The sequence below is a fragment of the Coenobita brevimanus genome, chromosome 61 (genome assembly GCF_032717465.1).
Source record: "Coenobita brevimanus isolate Jiangsu-jjx chromosome 61, ASM3271746v2, whole genome shotgun sequence".
Classification (NCBI taxonomy): domain Eukaryota; kingdom Metazoa; phylum Arthropoda; class Malacostraca; order Decapoda; family Coenobitidae; genus Coenobita; species Coenobita brevimanus.
In genome coordinates, this window is record NC_137014.1 from 39,118,411 (window position 1) to 39,136,797 (window position 18,387).

The 18,387-nt window shown below is 42.3% G+C and overlaps 1 protein-coding gene across 1 annotated transcript in view; it reads left to right on the forward strand.

Annotated features, from left to right (window-relative positions):
• LOC145403540 (uncharacterized) overlaps positions 1-18,387 on the forward strand; it is a 313,635-nt gene that overhangs the window by 243,432 nt on the left and 51,816 nt on the right. The window contains exon 2 of the mRNA XM_080275212.1: positions 7,349-7,510. Coding sequence (XP_080131338.1) covers positions 7,349-7,510 — 162 coding nt within the window. The remainder of the gene's footprint in view (positions 1-7,348; positions 7,511-18,387) is intronic.

Here is an 18,387-nt window from a genome sequence, read left to right on the forward strand (position 1 = left end):
CTTAACGCATCTCGGCTCAGCTCAGCTCGCTCCATCTTACCTCGCGTCACCTAACCTCACCTAACCGTTCCTCCCATGTTCAAACGTAATCCTTTCAGTACGATGACGTCCTTTTATACTTAATTCCTACTGCAGCCTAACGATTTCATTCATCTCCACGTATCCAAACTATCCATTCTACTTGGAACACTGGGCAGTATTTAAAGTGGCAAAGGACGTTTCGTATTGTCTCTTCCTATTTTACTGATTTTGCATATTAACACCTTTGCATTCTCATATATGCTATTTTTATATTTCATATATCAGCATAGACACCTGTTGGTTTAGTGGGTGGAGGCGCTTCAGACGGATGGAGCTCGTAAGGCCATTTATCTGATGTGTGGCTGGAGTTTATTGCTCACGTAATGCCTCTCCGGGGTGAGTGAGGCCGATCACCCCTGCCTTAAATGTTGGGATTGAGCAGACTAGCAAAAGGGCTCGTACGCTGCTAATGAGTCGAAACGGAATGAATGGTAGATCGAAATACTAACGACATAGTTTGCATCAGTAACTTGCAAGAGGAACTGAAGTGCAGTGTGCAGAATGATTCGCAAATGAAGACATGTTGCGAAATCTATAGTCGTAGAACATCCCCGGTCTGTCTGACCGAGCAGTCCTATCAGCCGCAGGCAGGGAATCGCCTCTGCGAGCTGTCCTGTGCAATGAACTAATGTTCCCTTTGGGTGGACAGCTCCTCGCCAAGCGAAGAAGAGTGTGGACGTTTGGTTCCTGGATGGACGCCGTAATTGTCTCTCTACCCAGTTAACAGGGGCACCATTGTATGCTCCACATCACCTTGTTGAAAATGGTTTCCTGGGTTACAGGAAATCATTAGGCTTGTCACTCAGTGTAGGATCACCTGAGAAGAAGTAGGCAGCACTACATCAAGTGAGTGGATGATGGTCGTCCCTTCCTATCACAATACGAAGTCTGTAAAGCCACTTGAAGTACGACAGTCTGCCCAGCCAATCCATATTTGCTTCCCACCTGTGTCCTCCGTCCATAGGTGAGTGCCGGAGGCCCAGGCAAAGGCAGAATCTCGTTAGTAGGCATTGAAATACGTTTATCTGTTCCTATGTTGGGTTGGAGAGAGAAAGAGAGAGAGAGAGAGAGAGAGAGAGAGAGAGAGAGAGAGAGAGAATGGGAGGGGGATAAAGTGACTAGCCTGGAGGGACAAGAGCAACAGTCGTCTAGTATGCATCGAAAAATATGCTACGGCACAGACTTTTCAGTTGCATATTTTGTTTGTGTGTGTGTGTGTGTGTGTGTGTGTGTGTGTGTGTGTGTGTGTGTGTGTGCGTGCGTCCGAGTGCGCGCGCTTGATTCCTCTACTTTATTTTTTCATTTTCCTGTTTACGTATTTTCTTGTTTTTGGCAGGTTTACTCTTTTTTCTTTTTCTCGTCAGTTAACTTTTTTGTATATGATATTTTTCTTACTCAATTTTTTCCCTTTTGGCAAGCACATTATTTTTCTTTGTGTATTCATAACAGCTGAGTTCTTTTTCTTTCTTTTTTCTTTATCCCCAGCTGTGTTCCTCTGTCCTTTTCACTGGTAATTGTGTTGTTTTTTTTTGTTTTCTTGGTTGGCGATTCCGTGTTTTTTTTTTAATCTTATTTTTTTTGTGACGGTTCATTCTTTTCCAGTTGCTGTTCTCTTGGCATTTTTGTTCACTTTCCTCTCTCTCTCTCTCTCTCTCTCTCTCTCTCTCTCTCTCTCTCTCTCACTGAAGGCGGTAAAGATGATTCTTTTATTATACATTTTTTCTTTTATTTTTCACATTTTTCACGTTTCTTTTTCTTTGTTTTCTTTTTTGTTTTTTTTTTACTTCCTGCTGTCTTTTGTTGACTTCCTTCATTGTTCCTTCCTAATTTTTATTTCCCTCCCTTTACTTGTATTTTTTTCTTTTTTTCTTTTTTTTGCGAGAAGAGTCGGTAAGTTTTATCATAGTAAAGTGACATAGATGGAAAGACTTATTACTGACCAGAACATTTGGTGTCGAGTAACTTTCCTTTCCCCTCCCTCCCTCCTTCCCTCCCTTTCTCTCTCCTTACCTCCCTTCCTCCCTCACTTTCAGATTATATTTTTTTTATTTCCACTTTTTTTCGTCACCTCTTTATTCCTTTTTCCGCTCCCATTTTATCCCTTTTTTATCTTTTTTTTTCGTGTGTTTCTCTGTTTGCAATTTTTTCTTTGTCTCCTTTTCTTTTTCTCGTTTCTTGCTTTTATTTCTTGTTCTCACTATCGTATCTTCTTTTTTACTCTTTCTTTCATTTTTTTTATTTGAGTGAGTAAATCGTAGGAGGTAAAGCTGACTTGGAAAGATGTGGGACCGAACTAAACTTTTGGTGTCTGCTAACTTTTCTTCCCTCCCTCAGCTTCAGACTCAAGACCCCCAGGTGACAACACGCCTTCCTCACCTCACCTGCCTCCTTCCCTTCCTCCCACATTCCTCCTACTTTCCTCCTGTCTCTTTTGCTTGTTTTCCTACCCTTCACTCACCTTCCTACCTCACTCTCTCCCTTCCACGTTCCTCCTGCTTTTACCCCACCTCTTTCCTGCTTTTCTGCCTCCTCCACTCACCTGCCTACCTCACTCCCACCTGCATTCCTCCTACTTTCCTCCCACCTCATCTGCATGTTTTCCTACCTCTTTCACTCACCCTTCTGCCTCACTGTCCTGTCCACTATGCCCACCTATCTTACCTCACTGACATCATCTACTGACCTACCTCACTCCACCTCCATACCTCCCACATCCCCCCCAGACCCATCCACACCCCTCCACCTCCATCACCCACTCTCCTGTTTCCACCATACATCGTTCTAGCTTTCCCTCCCACAGTCCTTCACCAGACCCCCCACACACACACTCCCACACTCTCTTCCATCTTCCTGCCTCTCTCGCCTTAATTATCTGCCTTTCACATCCTCCCACCTCTGAGGCGCACCTTTCTGCCTCCCTTCCTTTCCTGCATCTCTTCCACTTCTTCCCACAATAATCTCTCACCTCTCCACCTCCTTTGCACACCTTCACACCTCCCTCCACTGCACTTCCCACTTCTCCGGATTCCAATCATACCCTTGTTTCTTCCCTGTCCTTCTCTTTTCTTCCCCCTCTTCTTCCATACTTCCCCCATCCATTACCCTTCATCCCTCTCCCCTTGTATTTTCCCCTCTTATCGTTCTTTCTTTTCCCACATCTTCCATTCTTCCTTCGTCTTCCTTTCTTCCGCATTCTCTTGCCCTCTTCCCTCTCCTTCCTCCTTTCCTCTCTTCCCTCCTTGGATCAGTCACCCCTTTATCATCACCTTCTCATTATTTTCCTTTCCACTTCTCTTCCTGCGTCCTTTCTAAATTCACCGTCTGTCTCTCCACCGTCTCCTCCACCACCTCCCTCCCACAGCCTTCCATACCTCTTCCACACCCTCCCTCCCACCTCCCACACCCTCACCTCCTTCCTCTGTTGTCCACTGGCTTTTGATCCTCACCCTCACCCTGCTTCCCACTTCCTCTTGCCTACCTCGTTGTTGTTTACTGCGTCCACGTCTCTCCTTCGTTTTTACCAATTGTCCTCTCACTCTTCCACACCCACCCATATCCACTCACACCCACCCACACACGCCCACATCCACCCACACCCTCCCTCACGCCACCACACCCTCCTGTTTCCACTCACATCCTCTCATAGCCACCCACAGTCTCTCACACCATCACGTATCCACCCATTCCCTCCTTCACCCACCCACTTTTTCCCACATCCTCCCACACCTTCCCATACCCTCCCACATCCTGCAAGTTTCTCCTACTCCCACCCACACCCTGCCACACGCTCCCACACCCTACCACACCCTCCCACAGGCACCCACACCCTACCACACGCTCCCACACCCTACCACACCCTCCCACACGCACCCACACCCTGCCACACCCTTCGCACTCACACCCCACCTGCCCTTTTCTGGGTACACAAACTGACCCCGAGGTGAGGCAATGCAATTAGTTTCTCTGATTGTATACACCGACTCTCTCTCTCTCTCTCTCTCTCTCTCTCTCTCTCTCTCTCTCTCTCTCTCTCTCTCTCTCTCTCTCATCGTCATTTTTTTATTCATTTTTTAGTCATCATCCGTTTCTCCCTCTTATCTTTCTCATTTCTAATCTTTATGTTTACCTGCGTACCTGTCATCGTCTGTTTATATGTCTATAATTTCGTGTTTATTTCATCTCAATTATTTTTTATCCCTCCTTTATCCTTATCTTTACCATCTCGTTCTTGCCACTCCCTGTCTTCTTCCTCTTCTCTATCTCTTATCACTATCCCCAAACCACTTCACCATCAGCAGTCTCTCCGAGGCCTTTGGTTCCTTCTTCCTTGCATTAAAAAAAGCAACTATAAAAGAGGAATAGACAGTACTTCTGCTCATCATCCTTTCCATAGCACTTCTTCGTGACTAGCATTATAATCTAGTGCCAATATCTTGTTACAAATAGAGAGATGGCGATTTTAGGCCAAGTTAGTGTGGAAAGAGTAAATAATGAAAGGACAAAAGGAGACAGACTCGAAGGCCCGTATCCTCAGCATCTCTTCCCCAGCGATTTATTTTTGGATCCGGCTGGTTGATATAATTTTGTACTTAACTTATGCAGAGTATGATATTAGAATGCTTTAAACAACAAAAACGCTGACAGTAAGGTATAATACGCAAAATAAATCGCATAGAAAGAGGTGTTAGGAAGATTCCTTAATTGATGAGAAGGCTATCCTAATCCCTTTACTACGATAGGTGTCTCCTTTACTACGACAGGTGCCTCCCTTACTGCGACAGGTGCCTCCTTTACTACGATAGATGCCTCCTTTTACTACGATAGGTGTCTTTTACTTCCATACGAGTCACCTTTACTACGATAGATTTCTCCTGGTCTACGATAGGTGTCATCTTTACTACGATAGGTGTCTTGTTTACTGTGATGGGTGTCTTCTTTACTACGATAGATGTCTCCTTTGCTGAATACAATCTCTTAAAGTATGAAATTGAAAAGATGTCCTGGTACGAAGGAGGGTAACAAATAGACCTTTACTCTTTCATGCTACACAATGACTGACCTTTCCTTAGTCTTGTTACACACACACACACACACACACACACACACACACACACACACACACACACACACACACACACACACACACACACACACACACACACACACACACACACACACACACACACACTCCTTCCTGTTTGTGTGTAAGAGAGGGGAAGGAGAGCCAAAATAAATGCATCAGAGGGAGGGAACAGGGACATGAGAGAGAGAGAGAGAGAGAGAGAGAGAAACATTGTAATATTGCTTCCTTACTTCTGATCACACCTCCTTTTCCCTACTTTCCTCCTTCTTCTTAACCCCTTCCTTCCTGTGAATTATTTTTTTCTTAGTATAATCTAGCTTTTATCAGACAGTTTTATTCAGTGACAGAAAGATTATTTTTTTTTACTGTAGGTCTTCGATATTGCCTGCATTAACCCCTTCAGATTGGGTCCTCTCTTACCTAACTATAATCGTTTGTAAATAGCAGGAAAAAAGGTTTAAAAAAATGGTAGAGTTAAAGCCCTAAGACCACGAACAAATTTTTCAAAGATCTTTCAGTCATCAGTTTTGGGAATTCAAAACCAAATAAATAAATATAATAAAAAAAAAAGGGGGGAAATTGTAGACTTGCTTCACTATTATTATTCATCGGATCGTCGACTTATACCTGATAATAAAGTGACAAAGCAAGTGATGTTTAGACGTAACAAAAAACATGGCAGATTTCTTAACACACCCCTACACCCGTGACTCACTCAGCTTAGAAAGTGGTCGGAGGTAAACTGGAATAGAGTACTGGAGGTGACCCCTAGTATGTTGACAGAATTAACAGTGTGGTGCTGGTATGAACGATCTAGTGCTCGTGTTAACAATGTAGTGCTCGTATTAACAGTGTAGTGCGCGTATTAACAGTGTAGTGCGCGTATTAACAGTGTAGTGCGCGTATTAACAGTGTAGTGCTTGTATTAACAGTCTAGTGCTCGTGCTAACATTGTAGTGTTCATATTCTCACTCTCGGCTGAATTACACCGTCTGACGTTAAATGAAATAAAATACACTAGAGGACAAACTCACAGTAGTATTCAAAACGGCCGGTGACGTCTGTTGGGTACCTGCTGAAACTGTGATTGTTAATTCGGCGCGAAGGGAAGAAAAAGGGAAAGTGGAATGGGAAAAGGAAGGGGAACAGACAGACTTGGTGCGGGGATGAGAACGAACATGGAGTGGTGAACCGGAGGGGGAGGGGACGAACATGGTGAGGAGAAAGAGAAAAGGAACGTGTAGAGGACAGACATGGTGAGGGGAAGAGACCTGACAGAGGAAGGGGAAAGAGAAAGGACAGACGGTGGTGAGGACGACGCTGGTTGGCAGGAAAAGGAGGGAGTGTCTTGGAGATGTAAACCTTCAAGACATTCCCTGCATCTCTTCCTGCCAGCCAGTGTCGCCTCCACCAGCGCCTGTCCCTCCCCCTGATGTTCTGCCCCGTTTCTAAAATTACCCAGTTATTAGAAGGGGAATTTAACAGTACAGTTTATTATGTGACGCCGTTGTTTAGGATATTAAAAGTTTGTTGCATGTAGGCTATGGGAGTGGACGGATCATTTGTTGCAGTTACCTGCTCAACCTCTCAGCCATGACAAGTTAGATCCCAAAATTTCACGTGACCAGGTAACACTTGGTTCCCTTAACTAAACCATGACGAGTCCTAAGTGTTCTGTTGTGATTTGTTACTGTGTGTTAGTCAGTGTTGAAGTCTGGATAGAAATCGGTGGCTGTAATACTGACTGAAGTGTTGAGTAGGAACAAAAATTTAACAGAACAAAACTGTCAAGAAAGGTGTGTATGTAATTTATTCTGATAATTTTACGGTTGTTTCTCGGGAATAACTGAGTATTCGAGGAAGTGTTTGAGCAGAGAGTTTATGGTGGAGCCGTTTAGATGATTTCGCTGCAGAAGTAGCCGCCCTGCAAAACAGTGTTCCTGTCTAAAGGGCGGTCTTGTGTGCAACAGTGCCGAGTCATGATTTATGTGGAAATGTAGATTATGAACTTTATGAAACAATTTCCTTTCATTCCTTTTATTTTTCTAGTATGTGTGCAATATTTCGTAGATAAATAGATGGATAGATACGTCCGTACGTTTGAGAGTCCTCACCATCGTATCGACAGCATAAAGAACGGAAATCAAAGCCAAACCAGAACTAACTTGGTGTCACTGGTTGCAGACATTGACCTGAACGACCCTGAGGTGCAGAAGGCAGCCACCAAGATCCAGGCGGGGTTCCGTGGCCTGAAGGTGCGGAAGGAGGTGAAGGGCCAGACCCACCCGGCAGCACCTGACGCCCACGAAGACGACGAGATTGCCGCCATTGACCTCACTGACCCCGGTAAGTGATGGCGGGAGTTGGGGTCGTGTTTGGTGTTATTCTGGGGGAGGGATTTATGTATTGTTCTTAGGTGTGTGTTTTTTTTTTTTCGTTTTTCGCGTCGTTCATTTGTTGAGCTTATGTTTTTTGTTATTTTTGCCGTTTTCATTTTTTCGTGTTGATTTTGTTCCCTGTTCTGTTTTTTTTTTCCTTACTGTAATTTTCTTGTGTTTTTACTTTCATTTATTTTACAGAGTATTTTTTTCTTTGCCTTTGTTGTTATATTTTTTTTTTTTTTCGTTTCTCGTCTGTAGTCGTTTACTGTTGTACAATACTTTTAACTTGCACTACTCTCACAGCAAACAGACACCCCATCCAGCTTTCGTACATCACCAGCATGGGGAGTGGTCAAATCTGGGCAGTACAAGTAGACAGATACAAAAATACAGGTCACTGATGCAGGTCCAGCTCTCCATGCCTCTCCGTTTGACCTGTGATGCCGTAAGGTCAATACAGGGGTGACCTGAGGGGCTGGCATAAACTGACCTGATTTATGGCTCAGTCGATGCAGTTATTAGGGAGCAGTGGAATGAGAGGCTGGGCAGGGAGTGGGAGTTATGGGCATGCAGGGGAATGGAAAGTCGTGATTCGTCCATGCTATATGCCTGTAATTGGGAGGGGAGAAGGGAAATGGGAGTGGGGAATAGTTATATATATATTTTTTTTTTTTTATTTATGCTGTTTTTTTTTTTTTTTTTTTTTGGTGTTTTTGTCATGTTTTTGTTACGGGTTGTGTGGTGGGCAAGTACTGTTTTTGGTCACGTCGGGTTGTTTGTCGTTGTGTGTGTGTGTGTGTGTGTGTGTGTGTGTGTGTGTGTGAGAGAGAGAGAGAGAGAGAGAGAGAGAGAGGGGGGGGTTAGTTTTTGATTAATTTACCCCAGACACCTTTTTTTTTTTTTTCTTTTTTTTTTATCGTAGGAAAGTAGCTCTTAATGAAATCCAAATTAGTTTCAAGTGGGTCAGAGGTCAGGGTCACTGCAGAGTCAAAAATAAATAAATAAATAAATAAAACTCCAAACGCCGGCTGACGGTTTGCCTCCTTCTCAGTACATCCTTGTTTTCGTTTGTTTATTTACGTTTATTCTCATGTTTTTTTTTAGTTTGCATAATGGTGTAAATATTAATGTTTTGTTTGTTTTAGTCATTATAGTATCTGTATTCTCTCTCTCTCTCTCTCTCTCTCTCTCTCTCTCTCTCTCTCTCTCTCTCTCTCTCTCTCTTCTTGTCTCCAGTCCTTTGATCTTGGAGTAAAGGATATATTTCTTGTTGTTTTTTTTCTTCCGGTATTTTGGTCTTATTCTTTTTCACAATTCTTTCTTTTCTCTCTCTCTCTCTCTCTCTCTCTCTCTCTCTCTCTCTCTCTCGGCTTGTTTTATATTCTGCCTCGTCTCTCTTCGTCCTGGATGGCAGATATTTCAAGTATTTTCCCCTATTTTCCTTTTTCCATGAACTTTTAAGCTTATTTTTATTTTCCTTCAGATTGTCTTCCTCATATTTGTTTTTCCATAATTTCGGTCTTATCTTGTTTTGTATTGTGCCTTTTATTTATTCATGTGTTAAAGCCCTTTATTTATGCTTTTCCTATTTCTTTACTATATTTTTCACGATTATGGTTTCCTGTAAGCCAAGAAACCATTTACAACGCTGGGTGGTAACCATATAACCAAACCATACGTGCTCCCTACGTGTCAGCAAGTGGGTTGGTGGAGGGTTAGTGCCCCTTCCCGTAAAACAACCAGCTCAGAGTCAAATGGCCACCCCTTACGGGAGTGTGGCATCTGGCAATAGATATATAGATTTTCTTGTTTTTCCTCAGTTCATCGTTCTGTTGATTTTACCCAGTTTCTGTTTTCTTTGTTTTTATCATGAATTGGCAGATTTTTGGATATTTTCTTTTTAACAATATTTCCCAAGTGTCATGATATTATTTTTTTCTTTTTTTTTCTCTCTCTCATCCTCATTTTTCTGTTTTCTCGATCAAAATATTTTCTTCCCTTCGATATGATCCGGAATTAATGGCAAATATGTACGTTTCTGTTCCCTTTTATACTTGTCTTTTGCCATGATCTTATTTTACGATTAGGCGTCTTTTCGGTCCTGCTGTTGGTCTTCCTTTTACGCTGTTCTGTATTCTGTCTCTTGTTTATTCATCCCGTTAACAGTAGGGTGGGATGTGAGAGTGAACATTATTATTATTATTATCATTATTATTATTATTATTATTAGGGGTGATGTGTAGAGGGGTATTGGTTAGATGGGAGATGTGACGGTGGAGTGTGGTGGTGTGAGGTGTGATGGTGTGGAGATGAAGTGTGGTGGTGTGCATTCGTAACGTACAAAAGGATATTAAACCCCCATATCCAAAAAATAAATCGCTAAGGAAGAGGTGTTAGGGAGCTTCCTTAACCGATCAGAATACAAACCCGTGTGACGATGGGTTGTGGAGGCGAGAAGCAGCAACAGACTAGGTGGAGTGGAGTGGGGCAATGAAGACTGGAATAGAAGCGAGTAAAACTGAATAGAGTGGAGGGCAGAGGAGTGGAGCAGAGTAAAGCAGAGTGGAGTGGGTGTGGAATGGCACCGAACAAAGTGGCATGAGGCTGAGTGGAGCAACATAAACAGCAGTCAGGTGGAGTGGAGTGGAGCAGAGTATAAGGTCAAGGCCTGCGTCACTCTCTACGTCACACCCACACAGCCAGTCAGCGCCTCCCGTCACGAATAATTGATCAGCCTGGGAATTAACTGGTATTTGCCGATTCTGTCAACATTGGCTCGTGTGGGTCTGTGCTTCCTTCGTTCCCCTGTGGCATTGTGCTGGAATTAACTATGTCCTGTCTGGAATTTGACCTGGTTGGAGTTTTTGACCTGTCTGGAATTTGACCTGTCTGGAATTTGGGATATCTGGAATTTTATGTGGTTAGAGTTTATGCCTTGTCTGGAATTTTATCTCATTGGAATTTATGGCCTGCCTAGAATTTTCCTTGATTCGGATTAATGCCCTGTGTGGAATTTATGCCCAGGTTGAATTTTATGTTCACCTTGGGATGCATGTTTTCTTGATATTTATGCTCAGGTGAAATTATTACTAGTTTACATTTATCAGTCGGTTTTTGCTAAGTCTTTTTAGGAGGGAAAGAGGGTTAGGATGATGGTGATGATGATAGTGGTGGTGGTGGTGGTTGTGATGATGTAAGTAGTGGTGATAATGATGGAAGTAGTGGTGGTGGTAGTGGTGGTGATTGTGATGATGATAATGATGATGATGGAATTAGTGCCCTAGGTGAAACATATGGTCAGAATTTATGACCACTAGGAATTTGCATGAGTTAGAATATATAACAAAGGCTGATACAGAGAGACAGACAGACAATTAGAACAGACAGACAGATCAGACAAACAAAGATGCAGAGACAGACAGACAGACCAATAGATAAGTGGACACAGATAGATAGGCAGGTAGAAAAATTTACGTCAAGGAAGCAAAGTTTTTCTCGTCCCCTTTTTCTGCACACTCTCATTATATTGACTTTTCCAAACTACCTTCAGAGTTTGGGAGCCTGGGGACTGTTTGACTTTTTCCTTAGCAGCGAGAGACGGAGCAACACTGTCCCCTAAACAGACGTAAAAACATCTTAAATTGACTTTAAAACATCTTAATTTGACAAACCATCTTTGTTATTTTCGTGTTACTTTCAATTTTGTGTTATTTTTTTATTTTTTTTTTATTTTCGTCTTATATTCGTGTTTTCATGTTATTTTCACGTTATTTTCGTGTTATCTTTGTTACTTTCGTGTTATTTAGTTTTTCCCTGTTATTTTCGTGTTATTGTTTTCATGCTGTTTTTGTTATTATCTCTATTTTTATTTTCGCGTCATTCTTGTTATTTTTGTGATATTTCCGTTTCATTTTCGTGTTATTTTAATGTTATTTTAATGTTATTTTTTTCATGTTATTGTCGTGATATTTTCCTGTTATTTTCGTTTTATTTTTGTGTAATTTTCGTTTAATTTTCATGTTATTTTGTGTTATTATTTTCCTGTTAATTTCGTTTTATTATGTTATTTTCATGTTATATTCGTGTTATTTTTGTTATTTTCATGTTATTTTTGTGTATTTTTTGTGTTATTTTCCCTACGAATTGTGTAAGGAGTATGGAATGGAGAAGAAATTAGTGAAAGAATCAAGATGGAAGGAAAGTAAAAAGAAAGAAGCGATGCAAGTGGGAGAGAGAGCGAGAGAGAGAGAGAGAGAGAGAGAACCACGAAAACTGTACAGAAGATAGAGAGAAAAAAATAATAAGAAATAAGCAGTGGGGAAGAAAAACAAAAAGATTAGGGTAATATAAAAGTTTGAATGAAAAAAAAAAAAAAATGGAGATGAATAAACGGGGAAGGACGAAGGAAAAAGAGAGAGAAATTGAACGATAAGCGAGGGAAAACGAGGAGGGAAAGAGAGAAAAATAGAGGGAGAGACGGATGAACGGGGATTTGGCGAGAAGGGCAGTTGGGGAAATTCTGGGTAACAGGGAGAAAAAATGGGGAGAAAAGGATAGAGCGGGGAATTTGGCCGGAAAGAGTGTGGTATATATATGGGAGAGAGAGAGAGAGAGAGAGAGAGAAAAGCAGAAAAGGAGGGAGATGGAAAGGGCGATATAACTGTGTGTGTGTGTGTGTGTGTGTGTGTGTGTGTGTGTGTGTGGTTAAGTAAGAGGTAGAGAGTAATACTGAAGGAAAGAACACAAACATGGATTCTTTCTGTCATACTCTGCGGTCACAACTTGCCACATTTCACTTACTTTTGGGAAGTGGCATATATTGTATTTAAAGGAGAGCATCAGAACGTAGGCCATCTGCACACACACACACACACACACACACACACGAGTAATGTTTTGATGCACATACGCACACCTCACCTCACTTCTTTACCCACGCCCTCCTACCTGTTAATATTATCAGTAAAATATGACCTAGCCTCACCTCACCTGACCTCATTCCCTCTTACCCACAACCAACCCATTCTTCACACAGGTAAAAAATGACCTGACCTAACCCAAGTCCTTACCTGCTCTTCATCACTCCTACTTTGGTCAGGTCATTTGTCTTAACTGCCTCTCTCTCTCTCTCTCTCTCTCTCTCTCTCTCTCTCTCTCTCTCTCTCTCTCTCTCTCTCTCTCACACACACAGACAGTTTTTTTACTTATGCTTCAGGCTCGTTACTTATTTTCTTTCCCATTTCACCCCTTGTTTCACTTTACCTGCTTCTTTATCTCAGTCTTTTTTCCTTCTCATCCTCATCCTCATCATCATCATCATCACCACCACCGCAACCACAATGACAAGGGCAGAGAAGAATGGATAATATATGACCTCGCGTGACCTCACCTCTCACCCACACCCAAGACTATCTCCTCTTCATCTTCCCTCCTTGGCCGCTTCATTTTTCACACCTGACCTCCTACTCCTTAACCTCCCCATACTTCACTAGGGGGAGATTTTTGCTCTCTCTCTCTCTCTCTCTCTCTCTCTCTCTCTCTCTCTCTCTCCCTTTTTTTTTTTTTTTTTTTGCCTATGTCACGTAGCACAGTAGTGGAAGAAAATAACACCGTGGCTTAACATCCTTTTCCGTAGCACTTCTTCGTGACTAGCATTATATTCCAGTGTTAATCTCTTGTTACAGCTGAAGACGGAGATACTGTAATTTTACGCCAAGTTGAAATGAATAGAGTATAGGAAATTCCCGTTTAAACCTACGACCAGAATACGAGAAGGTAGAGGAAGAAAAGAAACAGGCTCTCCCCCACCCACCAGACCCTCCAGGCTAATCTGGGAGGAACTTCATTTTTCTTTCTCTTCTCGTTCTTCTCTGTCTGTTCGTTCTTTCTCCTATTTATTCACGCCCTCCCTTTCTTCCTTATATCTTCATATTTCCTCATTCCCTTCGCACGCGCCCTCCCATCCCACACACACACACACACGCTCTCACGCACACATATTGACGTATGTTAATAAAAAGCCCACATACATACATACACAATCATTCATGTAGACGCACGTGCAAACATATCCATATAGTTTTTGCTGACAGCCATAACACACACGACAGAGAGAGAGAGAGAGAGAGAGAGATCAAACAGGGAGCCGAGCCAAAACTCTTAAATTGTTTGACGGGGAAAAAAAAAGTTTGTCCTATTGTTTACTCCCTAAATTTCCCCCCGCCCCCATAATGGCAGGTCAAGTGGCAGGGAAACTGGTGGGGGAAAAGTCGGTGGAAGGAAAAAAGTCGGTGGGAGGAAAGAAGTCGATGGGAGGAAAGAAGTCGGAGTGAGGAAAGAAGTCGGTGGGAGGAAAGAAGTCGGTGAGAGGAAGGAAGTCGGTGGGAGGAAAGAAGTCGGAGTGAGGAAGGAAGTCGGTGGGAGGAAAGAAGTCGATGGGAGGAAAGAAGTCTGGGAGGAAAGAAGTCGGTGAGAGGAAGGAAGTCGGTGGGAGGAAAGAAGTCGGTAAGAGGAAAAATAAGTCGGTGGGAGGAAAAAAATTGGTCCGAAGGAAAAGAAAGTCCAATTAAAAAAATATATATATATGAGGGAGAAATATCGGCAGAGGGAGAGAGAAAAATGTCGACAAGATGAGGAAAAATAATCGGCAAAGGAGGAGGGGGGAGCCGATAGGAGGGAAAGAATTGGGTAGGAAAAAAATCGGTAAAAAGGGGAAAGTCCTGAAAGAGGGAAAGAAATCGGTAGGGGGGAAAAATATCAGGTAGGCTGGGGGAAGAAGAGGCATCATGAGGGAAAGATACCGGCATGGAGAGAGAGAGAGAGAGGGAGAGTCATACATCCACTTTTTGTCTTCATATGTAAGTGTGTATGTATGTACGTGTATATGTATGTATATCTTTCAAACGAGGAATCAGTATCCTTGTTATTCATTTTTCTTTTAGTTTTTCATTTTGTACATCAATGAATTTTACTATTTATATAACTGCATCAGCCATCAGTCATTGCATAAATTTCCTCTTCATTAAAAAAAATCAAATATGCACAAAAAACTAAAATCATATATAAGAAAAAAATACATGTACTGTTATAAGTAACGGAAAAGAAAGTACCATTAGGGAAAAAAATAATCCCTAGAGGCGGGGGGGAAAAGCTTGGAGAAATGGGTAGAGGGCTTGATATATGTAGGGGAAGTCGGTGATTGGGGGAAATTGTGGGGAAATTATGGGTATATTATTCACCCAGCCATATTTATGTCTGGAGAGAGAGAGAGAGAGAGAGAGAGAGAGAGAATGTAACAGACTGATAACAGAAAGGAAAGGGATAATATACATAAACATAAAATGACGTATTGAAAAAATATGATTCCATAGTATTGAAATGTAACTTTTTTTGGGGGGGCCTTCTTGGAATGACACCTTTTTATATATGTTCCTGTTCTTTAATAATTACTTGATTCTTTTAAGGGAGGATAATGTAAGGGTGAATGCAATCATGTGACAGTAAAAATGATAAGAACTTAATTAAATAAAATAACGAGGTAAAAAGGACAGAAATGTAAGTCAGCGTACTACCATTGTCTACCTGCCGTTACACACCTGTCTATTGTCAAGCGCCTTAATGACGGAAAGGGTGGCCACAAACAAATCGCCTCCTCGTCTCTCTCTCCTCTGCCATCTGGTTCGCCTTTCTCTTGCTCACATCCATCTATCTCACGTACATCTCCACTCCATTCCTCCATCTCGTCCTCCCCCTCTTGCTTCCAAATAGCTCTAAATCATACACACACACACACACACACACACACACACAGCTACCTATTGAACCAACAAATTGTGTTCAAGATCATTCTAAACTCCAAATAATAAAGAAAATCCCTTAAAAAAATACCCTTTCCATTGACAATAACATTACCAACCTCAAAGACCCAATCATTAAACATAAAGGAAAAAAGTAGAGATGCTTAGTAAAACTTCCTTTGTCTAAGAGGGACCCGTGGGCCTTACGACCTCACTTTCCCTCGTAAATTCTGCTTAATACTTTCTTCCCTGGCCCGACTTTCTTCCGTGGCCTTTTCTCCCAGCGACGGGAAAAGTCATCAGGGAGAAGAAGTATGATAAGTATATTTGATCGCATTATGGCTGAAGGCTGTCGCTGTTAGTCTGTATTATTCTCTCTCTCTCTCTCTCTCTCTCTCTCTGTTGTGTTATATATATATATATATATATATATATATATATATATCAAAAAGAGAGAGCTATGTTGTATCCTCTTTGAGATTATTATTGTCATCGTCTGTAATAATAAAGGAATGTGTGTGTGTGTGTGTGTGTGTGTGTGTGTGTGTGTGTGTGTGTGTGTGTGTGTGTGTGTGTGTATGTGTGTGTTTTAGACGTTTTCATGCATGCATGCAGGTATGTGTTTTTTGTATGTGTGTGTCTGTGTTGAAATAAAATTTCATGAAGCTTTGTGTGTGCGTGTTTGAATGTGCGTGCGTGTAAGAATATGTTTATTTGGGCAAACAGAAGAAGGCTTTTAACACACTACACCTGCTCCTTCCCCTCCGCCAACCCCCTCCAAAACCATCTCTCTCTCTCTCTCTCTCTCTCTCTCTCTCTCTCTCTCTCTCTCTCTCTCTCTCTGCCTTCATTTCCCTTTACCTTCCTTATTTCTATCATTCATTTTCTTGCCTTTCTTCCTTCCTTCATCTTTCTTTCCTTCTTAGCCATCCCTTCTTTCAATTCATCTATGTTTTATCTATGAGAGAGAGAGTTGACGGGGGGAAGAAGGGATGGAGGGGAAGGAGGGAGGAAATAATTTATCCAGTTACGTAACCCACTAATTCGTTTATTCATTATCAGATTTACGTGGGGAGAGGAGGGAATGGAAGGGGAGGGAGGGAGGGAGGAAAGGAGGGAGGGAGTGGAGGGAAAGGGAAGAGATAGTGGAGAGGGAGGGAAATGAGGGAGGGGAGCAAGGAAACAGCTTATCCCGTTACGTAACCTACTAATTCATTTACTTATCAGATTTACCTCTTTTACCTCGTTTACCTGTGATTACTTCCCAGGTAAACGTCACTAGAGGGCACTAATTAACCCCTTCACTGCGATAACCTATTTTTATTTACACTTATTTTTTATTTAGTTTGTTTTTCATTCCTCTGCTCATCTGTAAAATAATTCTCATACGATTTTATTAAACTTAGGAAGGACATCTAGTAATGAAGGGGTTAATGAAGGCTTTATCTAACCCCCCCATTTCTAAGAGCCTGTCCTAAACTGAAGAAAATCGTCTGGTGTAGGAATACATATCGTCCTTGTAATGGAGAGGGTTAAGGTATTTTCGGCTTCAGTTGGCATTTGATTAGCTGGAGGTAAAATGAGATGGGTGTATAGATTTTCTGGAGAGAGAGAGAGAGAGAGAGAGAGAGAGAGAGAGAGAGAGAGAGAGATTCTGTCTGTTAATGTTCCAGTCTGCTTTATATTAATCTTTGTCCCAGTGCACCCTTCTGTTTCTCTGTCATATTTATCTCTCCCTTCCTTCTTTCCTTCCATCCATCCATCCATCCATCCATCCTTCCTAGCAGTCTTTCACTCACCTACCTCTCTCCCAATCCAGTAACCCAACAAACCATATGGCTTCCCACCTTCACAAACATCCGCCTCCTCACGTGACCCCAAACAACAGGGTAGAATTTCCCGAAGCTCTGAAAAGTTTCCAATAATCGCCTAGCCCCGTCCCCCCACGCTACGCCCCCCTCCCTCATAGCTGGTATTTCCTCCCCTTATGTTTTAGAGATCTGGTGTTTTGGTGTTGTGTTCTGGTGTTGTGGGTGTGGTGTCTATGCTGTGTTGGGTGTACTGGTGGTGTATTTTGTGGTCTGTATATTGCTCAGTCTGCTGGTGTGGGGAAGGCAGACAATTTGGCCCGTATTCTCGTCGGTTAAGGAATCTCCTTAACACGTCTTCCTAAGCGATTTATTTTTAGATATGGCTGGTGGATGTGTTTTTGTTTCATATGTATGTAAAGTACGGCGATATTAGAAGAATTTACTATCTCAGAGGAGGACAGTAAGGCGTAATAAAAATAAATCGCTTAGGAAGAGGTGTTAGGGGAGAGAGTGCCTGGCCTAGGGTGTGCAAACTGTGGACCGGGGGAGTCAGGCAAGGGAAGACCTCTCGTAATGAAGGGATTTTTTTTTTATTTGACGTCTCTAGTTAGCAAATACATTTCTTTTACTGAATAAAATCGTCTGGAAATATAAAAAATAAAAATAAAAAATAAAGTCATCCGGAGGTAGTAAAAATAAAAGGAAAAATAGAATGTAAATGATACCCTCAGTAGGCTTCCCCCCCCCCTTTCCCTTCGGCAGATTTCCCCCCCTTTCCCTTCGGCAGATTTCCCCCCCTTTCCTCTCAGCAGGTTTCCCGTCGTTCCCCTCAGCAGGTTTTCCCCCTCTTTCCCCTCAGCAGGTTTTCCCCCTTTCCCCTCAGCAGGTTTCCCCCTTTTTCCCCTCAGCAGGTTTTCCTCCGTTCCCCTCAGCAGGTTTTCCCCCTTTCCCCTCAGCAGGTTTCCCTCTCTTTCCCCTCAGCAGGATTCCCCCTCTTTCCCCTCAGCAGGTTTTCCCCCCGTTCCCCTCAGCAGGTTTCTCGTCGTTCCCCTCGGCAGGTTTCCCCCTCTTTCCCTTCACCGGGTTTTCCTTGAACGGAATAAAATCGTCTGGAGAATAAAGTCGTCCAGAGGCAGCCAGGACAAAAAAATTAACGCCGTCCTCGTAGTGAAAAGATTAAAATTTACCCTAATGTTACTGCGAATTTTAAGGTGAGTGTATGAGTGAAGAGAAAA